Raw genomic sequence first — 17,674 nt, 5'->3', positions numbered from 1 at the left:
CAACACAAAATTATTCTGAATTTTAACAGTTTTTCACACATTAATATCTCATCTACCATGCCTCTTTACTTATGTCGACCATCATTCGTACAATCAGAATTGTTGAGAATTTGAAATATGTTCTTATGCAAAAGATTTAACACCAACTTCCTGTATCATAGCAAAGGATAAGGAAGACCAGGGGAGAGCTCTTTTATTCCTGCTGAAGCCTGAAGCACCACCACCATGCATGTTAGCCTACCCTTGCTTAACACCCAAAGTGTCCCTAATCATTAGGCATCACCCGAACTAGAGGGAGTCATGATTCTAGGAAACAACACTGAAAATGGCTGATGGGACCAATGCCAGCGGAACATTCAAAATCCCATTAGCTCTTTCTTAAAATAGCTCCATAGAATACACATTAGATGGCCATACAAAAGCTCTCAGCACACATTAGGTACAACAGCATCCTTGCAAAAGGATGGTGTTAGTAACACAATGAAGAAACATTTTTCTTCAAAAGCTGAGAAAACAGTAACTAACTACAACCAAGACCTCAACAGTCCATCTCTCTGTTGCAGGAAGCCAAAGCTGATACTGATCCTAAGCAGTGTTAGAAACTGAGATACGAAAGCTAGGAGCTAAATGGCACCTTAAACCTGAGTTATGGGCGCAACAACGGAATGTCTAGGCACACTTTTTTATAATAAGAACACTAAGCTGAAAATGAATGAACTGCAGCTAAAATATTAGGTTCATTTTTCACATGGTCTAGTCCTTCCCCTGCCTAGCCCCCTAATATTCTTAAGAGGGTCTCTTCTCCAGTCTTCAGAGAATGGCTGGAAGTGGGGAGGCAGAAAAGGTCTTCCTTTCCTTCCACTCTGCAGTTTTACTCCTCTGAAATCTTAGGTGCAGTACTGCGCCCAGAGCTCAGAAACAGCTCACACCAATGAAATTCTCTGTCGCAAAACGCAACTAGAACAATGGGAGTTTCGAACACTGATCCTAAGCATGTTTACTCTCAGTAAGTCCTAACCAAGTCCATTCACAATTGCTCCTCAGTAAATAATCTTAGGATTGAAGTTTAAGTACTCTCAATGCTAGAATGACCTTTTCACCAGCCCCAACCCCAAAAGCAAACCACAGAGAAGTGAACAAAAAGACGATTTAATTGAACCAGTAATAACCAACTAGGCAACAACAGCCTTCTAGTTTACAAAGCTGGGTGTCTCAGAAACATCACTGCAAGTACACACATAAAAAACATATTTAAATTCACAGAGAAATCCAATAAGTATCTTATTATATCATTAAACAGATTCCCTCACCTAGTGAAGCATATGAACCTGGAGGTAGACCAGCGGCAGCTAAACGGCCAGTTCCCGTTGGCTGACCAGCAGCATGGCGTGCCTTTGCTCCGGCGGCAGCATTGACATCTATGTCGCTGCGAGATCTCTGTAGCATTCCTGGGCTTGGGACAGACTTGGTAGTTCCTGCAACTGAGATTAAAGGTAATAAAATTGCATATATCATGCATCCCTTCTTATTAAGCGTACAGTTGTTCTTGCTCAATAAATTAATCTTGCACTGTCTTTTAAAAAGATGTTACTTCTAGAACTTCCAAAGAGTTTTAGTCTAGTACAGGCATGCCCAACAGGTAGATCGTGATCTATTGGTAGATCACAGGGTGCTCCTGGTAGATCCTGGCTGATCTCTGGCCCCTCAGCAATCTCCTTACAAAAAAGCAAAAACCCAACTTTCGCTTCCTAAAAAAAGCTCAAGCTCCACAACTTTGGAAAGATCACTGCCAGTCTTTTTACGACAATGAGTAGATCACTGCCAGTTTTTTTATATTGTGAGTAGATCGCAGTCTATTGGGAGTTGGACGTCCCTGGTCTAGTACATTTAGTACACAAAGAATTACCTCTGCTAGCCATAGTTGAACCGGATGTGGACCATTTTGATGCAAAGGGACGACTGAAACAAAGGCAACCGTTTTAGTAAGGCATGTTATTAAACATTTTACAACACACTGAAGTATTCTTTCCCCTTCTTCATTCTGTATGAATGAATATGTCTAGTGAATATGCAAATCCATTTTACTTGCTGCTAACATCATCCTGCTATGGAGCAGATAAGGCCTTTTTAAAGGTCTTTAAAAAGCCCATACATTTTATTGAGAACTTTAAAAAAACACTACTATCTTTTTATACAAAGCTGTGAAGTTGCATATAAAAGGTGCAATTGGGTACTTTGAATACTTATGAAGAGTTCCTTTGGGTGCATGTAAAGACTACATCAGGTGGGGCTTGAGCTCCACTAAGTGGTAACAGGCAGATTTTGCTGTGATGGCTTGCACCTGCAATACAAGACTGTGCCCTTCAGACTGGCGTTACCCCCAATAATGTGTTCACCTTCATCTACAACAGATACTGTATCTACACTTATCCAGATGATCTTCTGCTCAGATTCCTGGCACAAGAAGACCTCCAAATCACGCCAGCCTCCCTGAAAGATCTGTGGTTCTTGATCAATACCAACAAGTTACCTGCTTCATTTGCAGTGCCTCCTTCACCTGGAAGCCCTGGTAGACTCTGTTGCAGGAAACATGGCCTTGTCTCCTATGGGTGGGCATCATCAGTGTTAAATGGGAATGTGGAGGTAGTCCTCCACCAGATTTACTGATGACAAGCTTGATTTGCTCTTCTACAAGCTTGGTTATTTTTCTCTTTAACAATACTTTCCACCAGTTTTCCTGGGACAGATGTTAAACTGACTGACTTATAATTAGAAGGTGCCCTGGATCCCTTTTTAAAAATTGGGTATTGTACTGGATATTATCCAGTTCTCAGATATGGAGGCTGATTTGAGGGACAAGATAAATATTTTTGTCAGAAGATCAGCAATTTCACATCTGAATTACCGTATTTGGAATACTCTCAGGTGATTGCCATCCGACTCCAACGGTTTATCAGTTTTTATCTATTAGGCCCAGAACTTCATCTCACATCACCACTCTTTGGCCTAAGTTCCTCAGATTCCCTTCCTAAAGTTCCTCAGATTCCCTCCCTAAAGTTAGCTCAGGCACCGGGAACTGCCCTTTATCTTTCACTATGAAGACTATGAAGATGGAAGTAATTCATTCAGCTTCTCCATCTCCTTATCTTCCTTTAGCACACCTTTTGAGTCCTCTGCAACTAAGCCTGAGATTTCTGCCTTGCAACAGTTGGATTTTCTACTAATTCTCAAATTCCCGTGGACAAGCACTGTGTTTTTGTCAAGACACAAGAAGCAGGATCCATCTCCTGCCAAATTAGGACTGTTGAAGCAGGCGGAATACTAGAAAGGCTCTGTGACTCAACTAGAGCTTTATAATGTTCAAAATTTGAAAACGGCAATTTAGACGTGTTCAAGTCCTACCTGATGTAGTCTTACCTGCACAGAATGTAGATTTGCACTGAAAGGGGCATCCCATTGAAAATAATCAAGGTGGGTCCATATGCATTCAAGTGTGCATATTATTTATGTGGATCCTGACTCAGCAAATGGGGTACATGTATGGGGTATGCTTTTGCACACATATCTTATCTGGATTATTGTGAAGTTATTTTATTCTAAAATGACCCTTACTTGAGGCTTTCCTGTGAACTGGAGGATGACCTGTCAGACTGTGGAAGTGATGCAATACTACCCGAATTCTTTAAGTATGTATGCAGGCTTCTTTGATAGGATGGCTCAAGGTTATTATACAACACCTCTGCTTCACCTGGAAAATGATTTCTTAGACCTAGGTAAGTCCTGCAAACAAATTACATAATATTTATTACAGGGGCATTGGATATCCAAGTATTTAAAAAAAGAAAAATACAAGCAATGATCCATCAACACCAATGAAGAATAAACTAGGAAATTTCTGATATTAAAATTTAGTTGAGTAAAGTTTCACCCTTCATCCCAAACCTATGTTGGCCAAGCACATATAGAGTAGAGAAATACTGTTGCTCCTTTAGATATAAAGGAAATTCTTCCTCTGAGAAAGGCATCAATACTTTCTAGAGTAAAATATTTAAATGATCCCTGATTCTTACTTTCTTGCTTCTACTCTTGCTTCAGCATCAGCATCATGAATACCCTTTTTGATAGTTTCAACCAAGACTGCAGCATGCCTAAAAGAGAAAATCCAAGTCCAGCATTATATATAAAATATGCATATTGTTTTGTGAATAAGTTTAACTAAATGCTTCCCCCCGCCCAAATTCTATGTTAGTTCTTATGTGAGGGGAATTTCCATAGCACCCATGAACCACCTTTCAAAAAACAAAAAAAAACAAAGCACCGCACCAAGATTTTAAAGTGGCCAAATAAATGGATTAGAATCTGCTTATATGGTTAAGGAAGATACAACAAATCCTTTAGCATGATGTACAGAGGAGCTACTCTTAAGTACAGTGACACTAGTTGCTGCTGCAACAAAAATCACTGAATATGGTAACTTTGTTACAATAATAAAAATGCTAGGATTAGCAACTTTCATACATAACAGAAATAAAATTTGTGCTTCTTTGCAGAGAACAGCACATAACATTGTAACTGGAACTAGAAATATTGATTAGAATGTGTCACATTCCTCCCCATGCCTGCTTTTGAGGAAATCTACACCAAATTATCTATCTCTGTGCTATCTACTAAGACTGAAAAATTGCTTTTGAAATACTTCACTTAAGAGTCCATTTGTACAAACAACGGGCCCAATTTGCACGTAACACTAAGCCACAATACGTTTAGTCAAAAAGAGGCTGGTTTGAAAGTCTGAACTCTGACCAGCAGACTAACCGTGGAATGTTTTCTGGCAACACACCATGATTTGTTGCTGACTTACAAACTGTGGCTTTAAAACTAAAGTGTGCTTGTCTGAATGCCCCAACCAAGATGATCTCCAGGCTATATAGGAACAAGGTAAGAGTAGCTGGAAAACAAACTTAGTTTTGGAGAATCAAGCTAAGGCTTGCTTGCACATCTATGGGATGTCTAGCTGTTTGCTGTTCAAAACACTGTTTGATCTAAAACTACTTAGTCTAAACTTCGAATGCTAGCCTCACTAACAACAACAACAACAAAACAAAATTGCCTCTCTAAATAAGTCAACATTATCTTATCTTCTGTTGTGTTTTTTAAAGGGTCTGAAACAGCAGGTAGATCCAATTGTTAGGAGAACTTAACTACATTTATACTTGTAATATTAAAGCGGAGGTTCATGTCAGCTATAAATCATACCTTTCCAAGGAATGTGTTTGCCACTCTTGTAACAACAGGTCTAGAAATTCAAAAGAGCGCCTGAAAAAGACAAGGACTAAAGTCAGGGTTTGATTATTGCTGAGTCCAGGAATCTGAAGCTCCTATCAAGATGGGCACAGGGGGGGATTCAGAGCATATGCGCTGAAATAAATGGACCTAACTTAAGTCATGTCTACTGATTTCAGTGGGTCAACTCTGAATAAAACTGTATTGAACAGCACCCACGCATTCACATAACAAAAACTGTCATAGAGATATCAAGATTTTCAAGAGGAGCGGGGGTCCATGACTTGGCTTTTGAAAAGCTGTCCACAGTACTTAGCTAATTGGGAACCACTGCCTTAAGCAGCACTAAAGCCAGAGTATTAATCCCAAGTCCACATATATTTAATACGTATCACAAAGTGCAATGTTTTTATTTATGAGTACCGAAAAGAGACTCATCCCGCTGAATCCTGTTGTGTATCAAAGGGGAAGTCTGTATTACTCTTTTGTCCTGTGATGTAGCTCTATTGCCTGTCCCAATAGGCTGGCTATTCCATTACATTTACCATCATTAGGAAGAATTCTACACTACACTGTGCACATTCAGTCTAATTTTACTACTACTGTTGCAACTGGCTTGTGTTTATACAGGATTCAACTTATTTAACTTATATGCAGAATTCATCATGCTAAAGGCTGGACTAGATGAATCCCAAGCCGGAATTAAGATTGCCGGAAGAAATATCAACAACCTCAGATATGCAGATGACACAACCTTGATGGCAGAAAGTGAGGAGGAATTAAAGAATCTTTTAATGAGGGTGAAAGAGGAGAGTGCAAAATATGGCCTGAAGCTCAACATCAAAAAAACCAAGATCATGGCCACTGGTCCCATCACCTCCTGGCAAATAGAAGGGGAAGAAATGGAGGCAGTGAGAGATTTCACCTTCTTGGGCTCCTTGATCACTGCAGATGGTGACAGCAGTCACGAAATTAAAAGACACCTGCTTCTTGGGAGAACAGCAATGACAAACCTAGACAGCATCTTAAAAAGCAGAGACATCACCTTGCCGACAAAGGTCCGTATAGTTAAAGCTATGGTTTTCCCAGTAGTGATGTATGGAAGTGAGAGCTGGACCATAAAGAAGGCTGATCGCCGAAGAATTGATGCTTTTGAATTGTGGTGCTGGAGGAGACTCTTGAGAGTCCCATGGACTGCAAGAAGATCAAACCTATCCATTCTTAAGGAAATCAGCCCTGAGTGCTCCCTGGAAGGACAGATCGTGAAGCTGAGGCTCCAATACTTTGGCCACCTCATGAGAAGAGAAGAATCCTTGGAAAAGACCCTGATGTTGGGAAAGATTGAGGGCACTAGGAGAAGGGGACGTCAGAGGACAAGATGGTTGGACAGTGTTCTCGAGGCTACGAACATGAGTTTGACCAAACTGCGGGAGGCAGTGCAAGACAGGAGTGCCTGGCGTGCTATGGTCCATGGGGTCACGAAGAGTCGGACACGACTAAACGACTAAACAACAACAACAACAAAATATACTGCCCTATACCTAGAGGTCTCAGGGTGGTTCACAAAACAAAAACAAAATATAAAACCACAAAATATAATCAAAATGAAAACAACAACCCAATAGCTGCCGCCCCCCGCAAAACCCCACATTTTAAAAGGGCATAGGATGTCAACCAAATTAACAAACGGCCTGGTTGAAAAGGAACGTTTTTGCCTGGCACCTAAAGGTGTATAATGAAGGTGCCAGGCAAACTTCCCTGCGGAGAGCATTCCACCAACGAGGAGCCACTGCAGAGAAGGCCTGTTCGCATGTTTCCACCCTCTGGACCTCTCAAGGAGGAGGCACACGAAGAAGGGTCTCAGAAGATGATCTCAGAGTCCAAGTAGGTTCATATTTAACAATGAATCCTATACATGTTGAAGTCCCACTGAGACTAATGGAACGTACAACCATGTAAGTGTGTAGAGAACTTCCGTCTTTATTGTGGGATTGCGGTACCGCACAATAAGGTTTACACTACATATCAGAGTTAAAGCAGAGCTTAACTTCTGAAGATGAATTCCATTCATTTCCTAAAACCCTTTCTTGAAATCAAGGAACATTATACTCATAAAGCTTGCTATTCATAAATGCTCACCTCCTGACTGCAACGGATTTTGAGGTACAGTTGCTGGTTATTAAAGGTATGAGTCTGGGCACATGGGTATGCTGAAAAGAGAGTGGAAAAAAGCTATCACAAGGCATTCAATACTCATAATAAATTTTATGTAGCATTAGATTCATAAGGTTGCAGTTCTATAGCATTTATCATTTTTGACCCAAAGGTGGCTTTAAGAATAGGGCTCACAATTTTATGTAACTCAAAATAAATTGAGCACAAAAATTAAGATAGAAACCCAGATGGTGGAATGCTGAAAAAAGTTTGAGGCTACATAATAGCTTCATCTTTTCTATCTCATCAAATATCAAACAAGGAACTACAATTTCTGGAAAATATACAGTACTGTATGATGATATGATATAAAGAGGCCTCTGGCTGCCACAAATACTTCACACAAAGTAGCTTATTAGTTCACATAGGAAAAAGTACCGTATTTTTCCGTCTATAAGACGGGGTGCTCAAAATTTAGAAAATAGGGGGATTGAGCTTTTGGGGAGGATTATTTGGGGGGAATGCCAAAAATCGCTCACCCGCCAGAACGCAGCACACAACCGCTCACCCCACTTACAATCTTGGGCTCAGGTGAGCGATTTTCAGCATCTCCCCCCCCCCCAACAATCAAGCTGCCATTCGCCGCTTAAAAACTCAGACTCGCACTTTGTTCTGGCGGGTGAGCGATTTTCAGCATTGGCTGTTTGATTTTTTTTGGGGGGGGGTGCTGAAAATCACTCACCCGCCAGAACGTAGCACACAGCCGCTCAAACTGCAGCTGACTGATCGCTGCCATTAATCACGCTGGTGGAGATCAGGGAGCTGATAGGTGGTTTCTGCGGCGCAAGCAGAACCAAAAGGTTGTGGTGGGGAGAGATTGATTGACTGGTTCCCCATGTCCCCTGACAGAGACCCCTGGTGATTTTCATAAGCTCCCTGCAGAGAGGCGAAAGTTTGGGAGGAAGGCACAAGCCTGAATGGTACAACGGCTGTAAGCAGGCTCCTTTGCCCTGCCCAGGACAGGTGGGGCGCTGTCCCTTTAAGGAGGAGGGTGCCTGGCAAAGCGATGGCTGGCTGTTTTGCGCTCTCTCTCCGGGCCTCATCAGCTGCCTCCCTTCGCCGGGATCCATCTGCCAGTTGGGCTGCCAGCCATCATGGGAAGCCGGTGCAGCCCCTCTGCAGCCATGCTCTGGCTAGAGCGGGCACATGCTCTGCCCCAGCGGGCTGCTGCAGGTTTCCAGCAGGAGCATTACCTACAGGGAAGCGGCTACCTGCAGCAGCCTGCCAGGGCAGAGCGCGTGGCCACTCTAGCCGGAGCATGGCCATGGAAGGGCTGCGCCAGCTTCCCACACCTGGCAGCCCAACCGGCCGACGCATCCCGGCAAAGGGAGGCGGCTGATCAGGCCTGGAGAGAGAGTGCAAAACAACCAGCCACTGTGAATGGCCACTTGATTGTTTGGGGGGTGGGTGGGCGGGAGATGCCCCCCTCAGTACTACCCGTGTATAAGACGAGCCTAAAATGTGAACCTCATTTTTGGGTCAAAAAAAGCTTGATTTATACACGGAAAAATATGGTACGTACTTATAGCCTTACTCGCCCATAGTTAATATATGTTAAAATGCCCAATACAGAAGTGGACTTTAAAAATAACATTGGCGCATACTTACACGAATGATAAATCTAATGGCTGCACACCCAGAAGTAGCCATAACTTTGGCGCTATTAGGAACCAGATTAAACAGAGTAGGCACAATGGATTCTGCGCCATGATCAAACTTGTTTCCCAGAACTGTTGAAAGATGGCTGGAAGGAATTGAGTAAGATTAGTTATCAAAACTAATTCAGCACCGATGACATGAACTGTAATTACTCTTTGTAAAAAAAACAAAAAAACAAAAACCTTTTCCCAACATGTTCCCAACTTTGCATGTTACATTTAACATAGACCATAAACATGCCTGGCTGGACCAGAACTTCAGTTTAATCCAGCTTTCAATGTTTAATTTCAATCAGCCAGATAGAAGCCAGTCTTAAGACTGACATGTCCTCCCATTTGTCTCCCACAAATGTTTTTAAAGATGAACCACCCAGGTCCCTATGGCAAATCTGAAAACACAAACCCCATGCTAGCCCCCCTGAACCACACTCCTAGACAGGAAAGCCATTCGTCTTGTGATTCATTTGAACCAGCTGACTAATTGGATAGTTCATTATGCACCTCACCATGGCAGACCAATAAATGTACATGGGAACTACTGTCACAGTCACTATCATTTCTCCCAGCTAATCATGCATAAGGGTAGAAGTATCTTCAGCAGATGGCAATTATACAAGTGTCTTGTCCTTTCATTTCATTTAAGAGATGCAATGAAAATCAGAAGAATAGTTATAATATAATAGCCTATTACAGGAAGCTATCATTTCCCCACCACAACACACACATTTTCCTGGAATCCAGCCCCATGTAAAGCACTGCATTTATCCCAGTGGAGAGGAATCTCTGGCCTGTGGCTGTTAGGCCAACCAGCCCCCCCACCCCCAAATTTGGCCTGCGAGGATGGCTGAGCCAAACCACGCCTACCTTTGCAGCCACAACTTGGGATTCAGTGCTGTCTGAATTCAGTGCCTGACCCTGTTCCACTGCTTTCAGCAGCCACCGGATTCACTCAGTAACTCCCAATCTTGCCCAAGTGTATCTGCCCCCTTCCAAAACAGTGACGTGAGAAAATTCAAAAGGAAGAAATGGGGGCACACTCCAAGGGTGCTCCTGACTTCTTCCTTTGCAAAGGAAGAAATGGGCTTGAATTCGAATTGGGCTCAAAAGGAAGAACTGGGAGCAGAGTGTGTCCCTGATTCAACCATCTGACATATAACACCAGGGAATCGATAGGCAAGCAGACAGTTCCTCCTCCCATCTCGATCAAAATGTCCTGCAGTTCCCCACCCGATTTAGTCGTATGAAATTTTCCTCACTCTTTTTTATCCGTTTAAAAACCCCTAGGACTAATATGGATGTACTATAGAACCATACTTTGGTCATCCGGCTGCAGGATCCTGCACAATATCCTCTCCCAAATGAAGGCAGGGAATTGCTTGCAATTCTAAAGTCTACTCCAGTTCCTTTAACCACAATTCTAGGGGATCCATCACCCTCCAAGAACCAAATCCTACAAACATGTTAATATTCCTCATGCAGATTTATGTATTCATTCAGGTGCTTTTAAGAACAAAGCACGAGTGCAGTTCATACAAAGAGGCAACTTTTTTGGCAATCTGTTCATCTTATCTAAAAGGTAAAGGGACCCCAGACTATTAAGTCCAGTCGCGGACGACTCTGGTGTTGAGGAGCTCATCTTGCTTTATTGGCCGAGGGAGTCGGCGTTTGTCCACAGACAACTGTCCAGGTCATGTGGCCAGCATAACTAAGCCACTTCTGGTGAACCAGAGCAGCGCACGGAAACATCTTATCTAGATGGTACTAAATTTTAAATATTTTAGGTAACAGTGGGGGGTGCCACGGCAGCCACAAATTATGCAATTTGTACTTAGGTACTTGACCATAAACAGTGTGTAAGAGGCCACAGAAACCCATAAAAACTCCTCCTCCTTCTCACTACCACCGTGCATGCCTACTTTTCTTTCTGTGCTCACCACACACACATGCACGTGTGTGTGTGTGTGTGTGTGTGTAGGGAGAGAGAGAGATTGACTGTAGTAGTAGAACCTCTAACTGGTTTACAAGAAATAATGACTGTCATGCTTCTTTATAATAATGTGCATGCTCACATGCTTGCAGTCACTAAGCGCAACTGATACATGAGATGTAGCCCAGAGGGTCTTGCTAAGGGGTGGGGTCACAGCAACGGCATTTGTATTACTTTAAGAAATCTCTTTAAATAATGAGCTTCTCTTACAAAATGCTTTCCACAATGTTTTTGCCACAAGAGTTGCAAACATAAAATTGAAAGTGTGATTGATGTGAATGTATCAAATGCTTTAAAATAGAAAGCAAATCAAGTCTTATTATCAGCTCATGATTTTGAACATTTAAGATTAGAAATAGCAGGGTGACCTTTGTTTGCAGTTATTATCACTGCAGGGCATACCACAATAATTCTACTTTGGATGATCTAATGCATATTAATATTCTGCAAAATGAATGCCTTTCTGCAGCATTGTTTATGCCTATTCTTAAACATTATATCCCTTTAATACGAGATCTGCTCTAGCAGGAAACTAATATGAGAACTACCACACTTCCAAAGTAACAAAGGGCATGCAGATGCGTAATGTGTCCTGCAGTTGTGTTCTAAACTCTTATTTGTGTTTTATATAAGTTATGTTACTTATCATAATTATGCAGATAAGCAAAGCAATGCAACATTTCTACTGTATTTCCAATAAGGACTTCACTATTCAACTGACTAAACCACAGCCAAGTACTGTAGTTCTGTATTATCAGTTTCCTTAGGAGATACTTACGCTACTGTAATGCATGCTTCTCTAACCACTTGTGATCTGAGATCTTTAGCTGATAATTTAAATGCTCCATCCAACAGCCGTAAATGCTGGAAAAATCCATCATACTGAGCAGCTCCAGCAACAAGTAATGACCGGACCTTCTTGAGCTGGGGGTGGAGAGTGGGATTAAAGGGGGGGGGGAGAATTGGTATATTATCATTTCTGATTCCAGATAGATAAATTTGACAATAAGATACTGCTTGAGTCAAATAAATATGTACAATGTAATATTAAAAAGATATACCGCACTGGCTCGTTGATCCCAATCATGTTTATCATCTGACAAGATTTCTCTGATTTTATTTAGCGTCTCTTCAAGTTCACGACTAGAATAAATCTGTAAAGAAAAGATGATGAGACTAAGACTGGGTTTTGCAGAACTCAAGTAATCAAGCCAAGCAGCATTCTAGAATGGTGGCAACCCTCCACTCTATGGGAGCGTTAAGGATAAGAGGGATAAGAATTAGCCCATAACTGGTTATTGTTTATGTTTCTGATGGGCAAAGTCCCTTTCCACTGCAATCCTGTCAGATGTGGTTTCATTTGCTGTTTGGCAGTACAAAGTAGGCATAGTATTGCCGGTGAGAAACATTAAAGTGCTCAAACTTCTTTTTAAAAAAATAAATCATCAGCATGTTTTGGATCCAAAATTTTAGCTGTCTACTAGAAAAGTCCCCTAACTGTTCTGTTAAGTCCCTACATGCCCAAATATTAATCAATATAAAAATCCAACCGCGGAAGTGAGAGGAAGTTAATGAAAATGTTCTGTTTGATAACAAAGGAGTGCACCTATATTAATCTTAGAAAACACTATAAGGCAGACACATGAGTGCAAGCAGTCCCATATATGTAGGGCTAATATTTCATGGATGAAACTCAACATCTTGAATTTGGATCTGGGAAATGGAACCAATGCAAATGGTTATGTTAAGTCTATATTTCAGCATCCTGTTCCTCTTCTGGGAACAAACTCACTGGCACCAAATGGATGCAGATGTACTAATTCAGCCTTTATTAACAAAAGCCCAAGTAAATAATTAAGAAAATGTATACTAGGATGATAAATGGCAAGAAAAAGAAGAGAAAGGAAAAAATATGCTGGCTTCTATATACAGTGGTACCTCACAAGATGAATGCCTCGCGCAATGAAAAACTCGCTAGACGAAAGCGTCTAGCGATTCTTTGTTGCCTCGCAAGACAAAGCTTTCTATGGCCGCGTCTTGCAAGATAAATTTTTTTTTGCGGGGTTTTTTTTTTTGCCGCAAGACGGAAATTTTCGTGAGCTGGCACAACCCGCGGAACGAATTATTTTCGTCTTGCGAGGTACCACTGTATCTTTAAATAATTAATGCTATAAAACCACTTCCGCTATCACGGAGGTGGGGTTGTGGGCTTGGCCCGACAGAACTCTCGCGATGGGGGCTGAGTTTCAGCCCTCTCGCGAGGGGGGAAGCCCCGCCACGTCATAAACGGGCTGGCCAATCGGGTCAGCTGGGGCGGGGCTTCCGTCCATTTAAACCGGGGCGGGGCGGGAACGCGTCCTCTTTCGCCCCGGATCCCAGAGCTGGAAGTTCAACCTTCGGACCTCGTCGTTGGATCTCGTCGTTGGATCGAAAACTCCTCCCTCTCCATTTCCCTCTTCCACCTACCTGTTGCGCTATTCTGTGGATCATTTGCAGCGCCGTGATCGCCGGCACGAGCCCCTGGACCGCCGGGCTTCCTGGATTGCTCGATCCGCCGCTGCGGCTACCTCCGCCGCTGCAGCCACCTCCGCCGCCGCAGACACCTCCGGACGCCCACTAGCACCGGCGCCTGGGCCTCCTTCTTCTCCCTGTGTGCGGGGCGCGTCTCTTCCGCAGCGGCAGCCGCCGCCCCCGCCATCGCCAGCAGGCTCCCGCAGTGCACGCCACGGACGAGCTCTCCTTCGCCGGCTTCCCTAACCCGCTGCTGCAGCCGCCGCCGACACCTTTGGCGGGCCCGGGGCTCCGTCAGCTTCCGTTTGCCGTGGTGCGCGCCGCTAGCGCTTCCTCGTCGGTGACCTCCAGGCGGTAAAGGAGAGTGCCCCAGCTGATCCTCCCTCCGCGCAGCTGGTAGCGCTCTCATCTCCGCAGCCGCTTCCGGGTCGCCGGTGATTTGAGGTCGCTCTTGATCTGAGGTCGCAGTGAGTACTCTTCATTTTTAGGAGGGTCATTTCCAGCGGGGTTTTTTTGCTCCCTTGGCGCTTAGCCCGCTCCCTTTAAAGCTATAAAGCAAATAATTCAAAGTGCCCCCTCTTCACGTGACCCGGGTGAGGCAGCTCCGGGCGCCATTTTGAGACTGGCCACGTGTCACGGCTGCGGTAGCCATCTTGCGTGGGTCATTCCCAGCGGCCGCCATTTTGAGAGTGGCCTCCTGTGCTGGCTGTGGCAACCATTTTAAGAGGGTCATTTCCAGCGGCCGCCATTTTGAGAGTGGCCTTCTGGGCTAGCTGTGGCATCCATTTTAAGAGGGTCAATTCCAGTGGCCGCCATTTTGAGAGTGGCCTTCTGTGCTAGCTGTGGCATCCATTTTAAGAGGGTCATTTCCAGCGTCCGCCATTTTGAGAGTGGCCTTGCGTGCTGCCTGCGGCTGCCATTTTAGGAAGGTCATTTTAGTAGCAGGCTTAGCAGTGCACCCCGCTGCATCCTCTTGTGCTTGTTCTGAGTCTGGCCTTAATTGGCGTGCTGCTTGGGCGGGGTTTTCATATGTCAATTGTTTGTTGACCGAAATTGCGTTTGTGCCTGATTTACCGTCGATTTATTGGCGTTGCATTTGTTTGCTTGCTCTCGACAATTGATTACTGCTCCTTGCTTCCTTCTATCGTTGAATGGCAGTTCATTGGGGCTCTTCTAGAATCTGATTGTAAAGGTTGCCTGCCTGCATTTGAGAATTTAGTTAGCATAGCATCGTTACTGGTAGTATCCTAGTTGATTTGCATAATAATTTAATATCCGAATTAATTTTAGTCATCACCGCATTATATTGTTGATTGGCGTAGGATTTGTTTAGCCTGACCGGCTTCATAGAAGGAATTTCCGATTCGTCCCTTCTCCACTCGAGTTAGCTATTGGGCACGGCGTTACTATATACCGTTGCTGCCTTTTTTGATTTAGTTCGAATCCCTTGATAACCTGCAGGGCCATGGCTGGTCGCAGCCTGCGGAACAGAGCTAAGGGTGCAGCCCCTCCAGCCGCCATTAATAACGCATCAGTGGGCCCCGCTCCGGCCTTCAACCCTGAGGCCCTCGCCCAGGTGGCTTCTAATTTGCAAAATATTTGTAATCAGCTTGGTCCTCTGTGCAGCACATTGGCCCCATTGTGTGTATCTCTCGCCTCGGCGAACCGGGCGTCGCAAAGCAGTGTTTCCAGCTCCCAGACATGTGTCGCTGAGACTCCTCCGGAAGATAGTCAGGCATCTAGCTCCTCCAATTTCTCCCTTCTTAGTTCGCAGACTAGCAGTGGGGGAGCCCCTGGCCCCTTGCTTACCAGCACGCAGCGGGATGATGGTGCCCGCCCGGGCACATCGATGTCTTTCGCGAATAATTTCTCCCTTCTCAGTTCTCAGGCCAGTAGTGGGGATGCTCTCGGCGCATCTGCCGCTTTTTTCCCTAGTCAGCGGCAGGACGCAGAGGCACGAGGGGGCACATCTGCCTCCTCCCTGCCTAACCCTCATCAGGTCCAGGCTACAGCTGCCTCCTTCATGCCTAACCCTCATCAGGTCCAGGCTACAGCGCAGCCTTCTCAACAGGCTATTGGAGCCTCCTTCATGGCTAACTCGCATCAGGTCCAGGTCTTAGCGCAGCCTTCTCAACAGGCTAGCGGAGTCTCGCAAGGTACATCGGTTTCATTCATCCATAACTCACAGCAGGTTACCAACACGCCACAGGCAGCGCAAGCAGGTGTCCAGACCCCCCACCAAGGTCCACGCGACTCCTCTCAAGACGTGGGTCGGGCCCCTCCGTCCCCCCTCCTGTCTGCTCAGTCTGTTTCAGATCACCTCAGGTCTCAGATGGTGCAGGCGCAGACGCGCCCTGGACCGCTTCAGCCGGCTGCAGGTTGGAGCTCGGCTCCAGAGGCCATCAGCTCGGGGCCTGAGCCCGCCAGTGTGGCCCCAGCCACCGAAGAGGGACATCAAGGTGGGAAGGCGAAGAAGAAGACCGACAAGCGGAAGCGCAGCAGGAAGGACGACTCCGATGATGAATCAGGTACGTCTTCCGACTCGGACGCGGACATCCCTATGGAGGATTATTGGGGGGTGGCTGAGGACCAGATGGGCCTCCCGGCCTGGGTGCATAGGAGGAGGGCTAGCTCCCATCGGAAGTCCTTTAATGGTACGCTAGAGTGCCGGGGCGGTGCTGTGGTTCCCGAAGTAAAAGTCTCCACCTGTGCGGACACTGACATAGTGCTGGGGTCCCACCTTTCAAACCGTAAGCGGGAAAAGATACTGAACGGGGACTTCATAGATGTCTTCACTCTCCTGCCCTTGTCCCACATGTTAGGGAAAGGGGAGAAGAGGAAGCAGTATGGCAGGCGCAAGTTTAGAACCCCACGCGCAGAGCGTACTTTTGACAACTGGCACGAGGGCATACATATTTGGGTGGCTGTGATTTCGGCAGCGTACCCCAAGAGGGCCATGCATTTGATGGCTTACATAGCGGATGTCAGGTTGGCCTATTCAATGGCCGGGGAGGCAGCGGCACTAAACTATGATGAAGATTTCCGTAGAAACGCCTCTCAAAACGCAAAGACTCGCTGGGACCAGAGGAATCAGCATTTCTGGAGCAACCACGTGGTCCCCTATGTCGAAAAGAAGCAGGCGGAGCCTCAAAAGTCTCTCAGGTTGGAACCCAGGAAGGACCCCCGTCGTAGGGTCTGCTGGGAATTTAACAGGGGCCTTTGTCAGAGGCCCAATTGTAAGTACGCGCATGAGTGCGACAAGTGTCTCGGACAGCACTCTGGGGTATCTTGCTTCAAGGGGAGGCAGCCCTTTCGGGGAGGAAGAGGCGGTGGCTCCAACCAGGGTTCCAGGAACCCTCAGGGAAGTGCGCAAGGATCAGCCCCTGGCCAAAATAGATACTAGCACATCGTTGACGATAGCACGCTCCCCCATAAAGCTCCCCCCCTGCGTTCACTCCTAGATCTCTACCCCAACATCAGTGCATCTAAGTACATCTGGGACGGTTTCTCTCAAGGCTTCAGAATCCCGGTCCTTTTCCCACCTTTAACGGGCGACCCGCCCAACCAAAAGTCTCTGCGGGAGAGACCAGACATAGCAATCAAGAAAATCAATAAGGAAATAGCTGCCGGTCGGGTGGCGGGCCCCTTCGAGGCCTTACCATAGAGTCCGCTTGCCCAAGGGGGTAAGAGCCGACCTCGAGGCCTGGCTGACCTTTCTGGATCATTTCAACGGGGTGTCACTTTGGCAGGACAATCTGAGCTTGAGTTCCGATTTCCAGGTGCAGTCGGACGCAGCAGGGTCCTTGGGTTTTGGTGTTTACTTTAAGGGCAGATGGTGCGCTCAGCCTTGGCCAGCAAGCTGGCATGACTCAGACATCACACGTGACCTGACTTTCTTAGAATTTTTTCCAATAGTGGCCGCGGTGCACTTGTGGGCTGCGGAATTCAGGAACCGCCGGGTCTGCTTTAGGACCGACAACCAGGCGGTGGTCAGCGTCCTTTCGCGACAATCATCCCGTTC

The 17,674-nt window shown here is 45.4% G+C and overlaps 1 protein-coding gene across 11 annotated transcripts in view; it reads right to left on the bottom strand.

The window, feature by feature from the left end:
* The window catches only part of CLASP2 (cytoplasmic linker associated protein 2), a 132,534-nt gene that overhangs the window by 52,102 nt on the left and 62,758 nt on the right, over window positions 1-17,674 (bottom strand). For all 11 annotated transcript variants that reach the window (XM_035129742.2, XM_060280609.1, XM_060280613.1 and 8 more), the window contains 9 exons: window positions 12,204-12,296; window positions 11,921-12,066; window positions 9,106-9,241; window positions 7,423-7,493; window positions 5,257-5,316; window positions 4,071-4,148; window positions 3,613-3,780; window positions 1,907-1,959; window positions 1,311-1,481 (listed from right to left, as the gene is read on the bottom strand). In XM_035129742.2, the coding sequence (XP_034985633.1) occupies window positions 1,311-1,481; window positions 1,907-1,959; window positions 3,613-3,780; window positions 4,071-4,148; window positions 5,257-5,316; window positions 7,423-7,493; window positions 9,106-9,241; window positions 11,921-12,066; window positions 12,204-12,296 (976 nt within the window). The remainder of the gene's footprint in view (window positions 1-1,310; window positions 1,482-1,906; window positions 1,960-3,612; window positions 3,781-4,070; window positions 4,149-5,256; window positions 5,317-7,422; window positions 7,494-9,105; window positions 9,242-11,920; window positions 12,067-12,203; window positions 12,297-17,674) is intronic.

Source organism: Zootoca vivipara, chromosome 12 (assembly GCF_963506605.1).
Source record: "Zootoca vivipara chromosome 12, rZooViv1.1, whole genome shotgun sequence".
In the NCBI taxonomy this organism is placed as follows: Eukaryota; Metazoa; Chordata; class Lepidosauria; order Squamata; family Lacertidae; genus Zootoca; species Zootoca vivipara.
The sequence above is the reverse complement of the archived record's forward strand: the minus strand, read 5'-3'. Positions and strand labels throughout refer to the sequence as shown.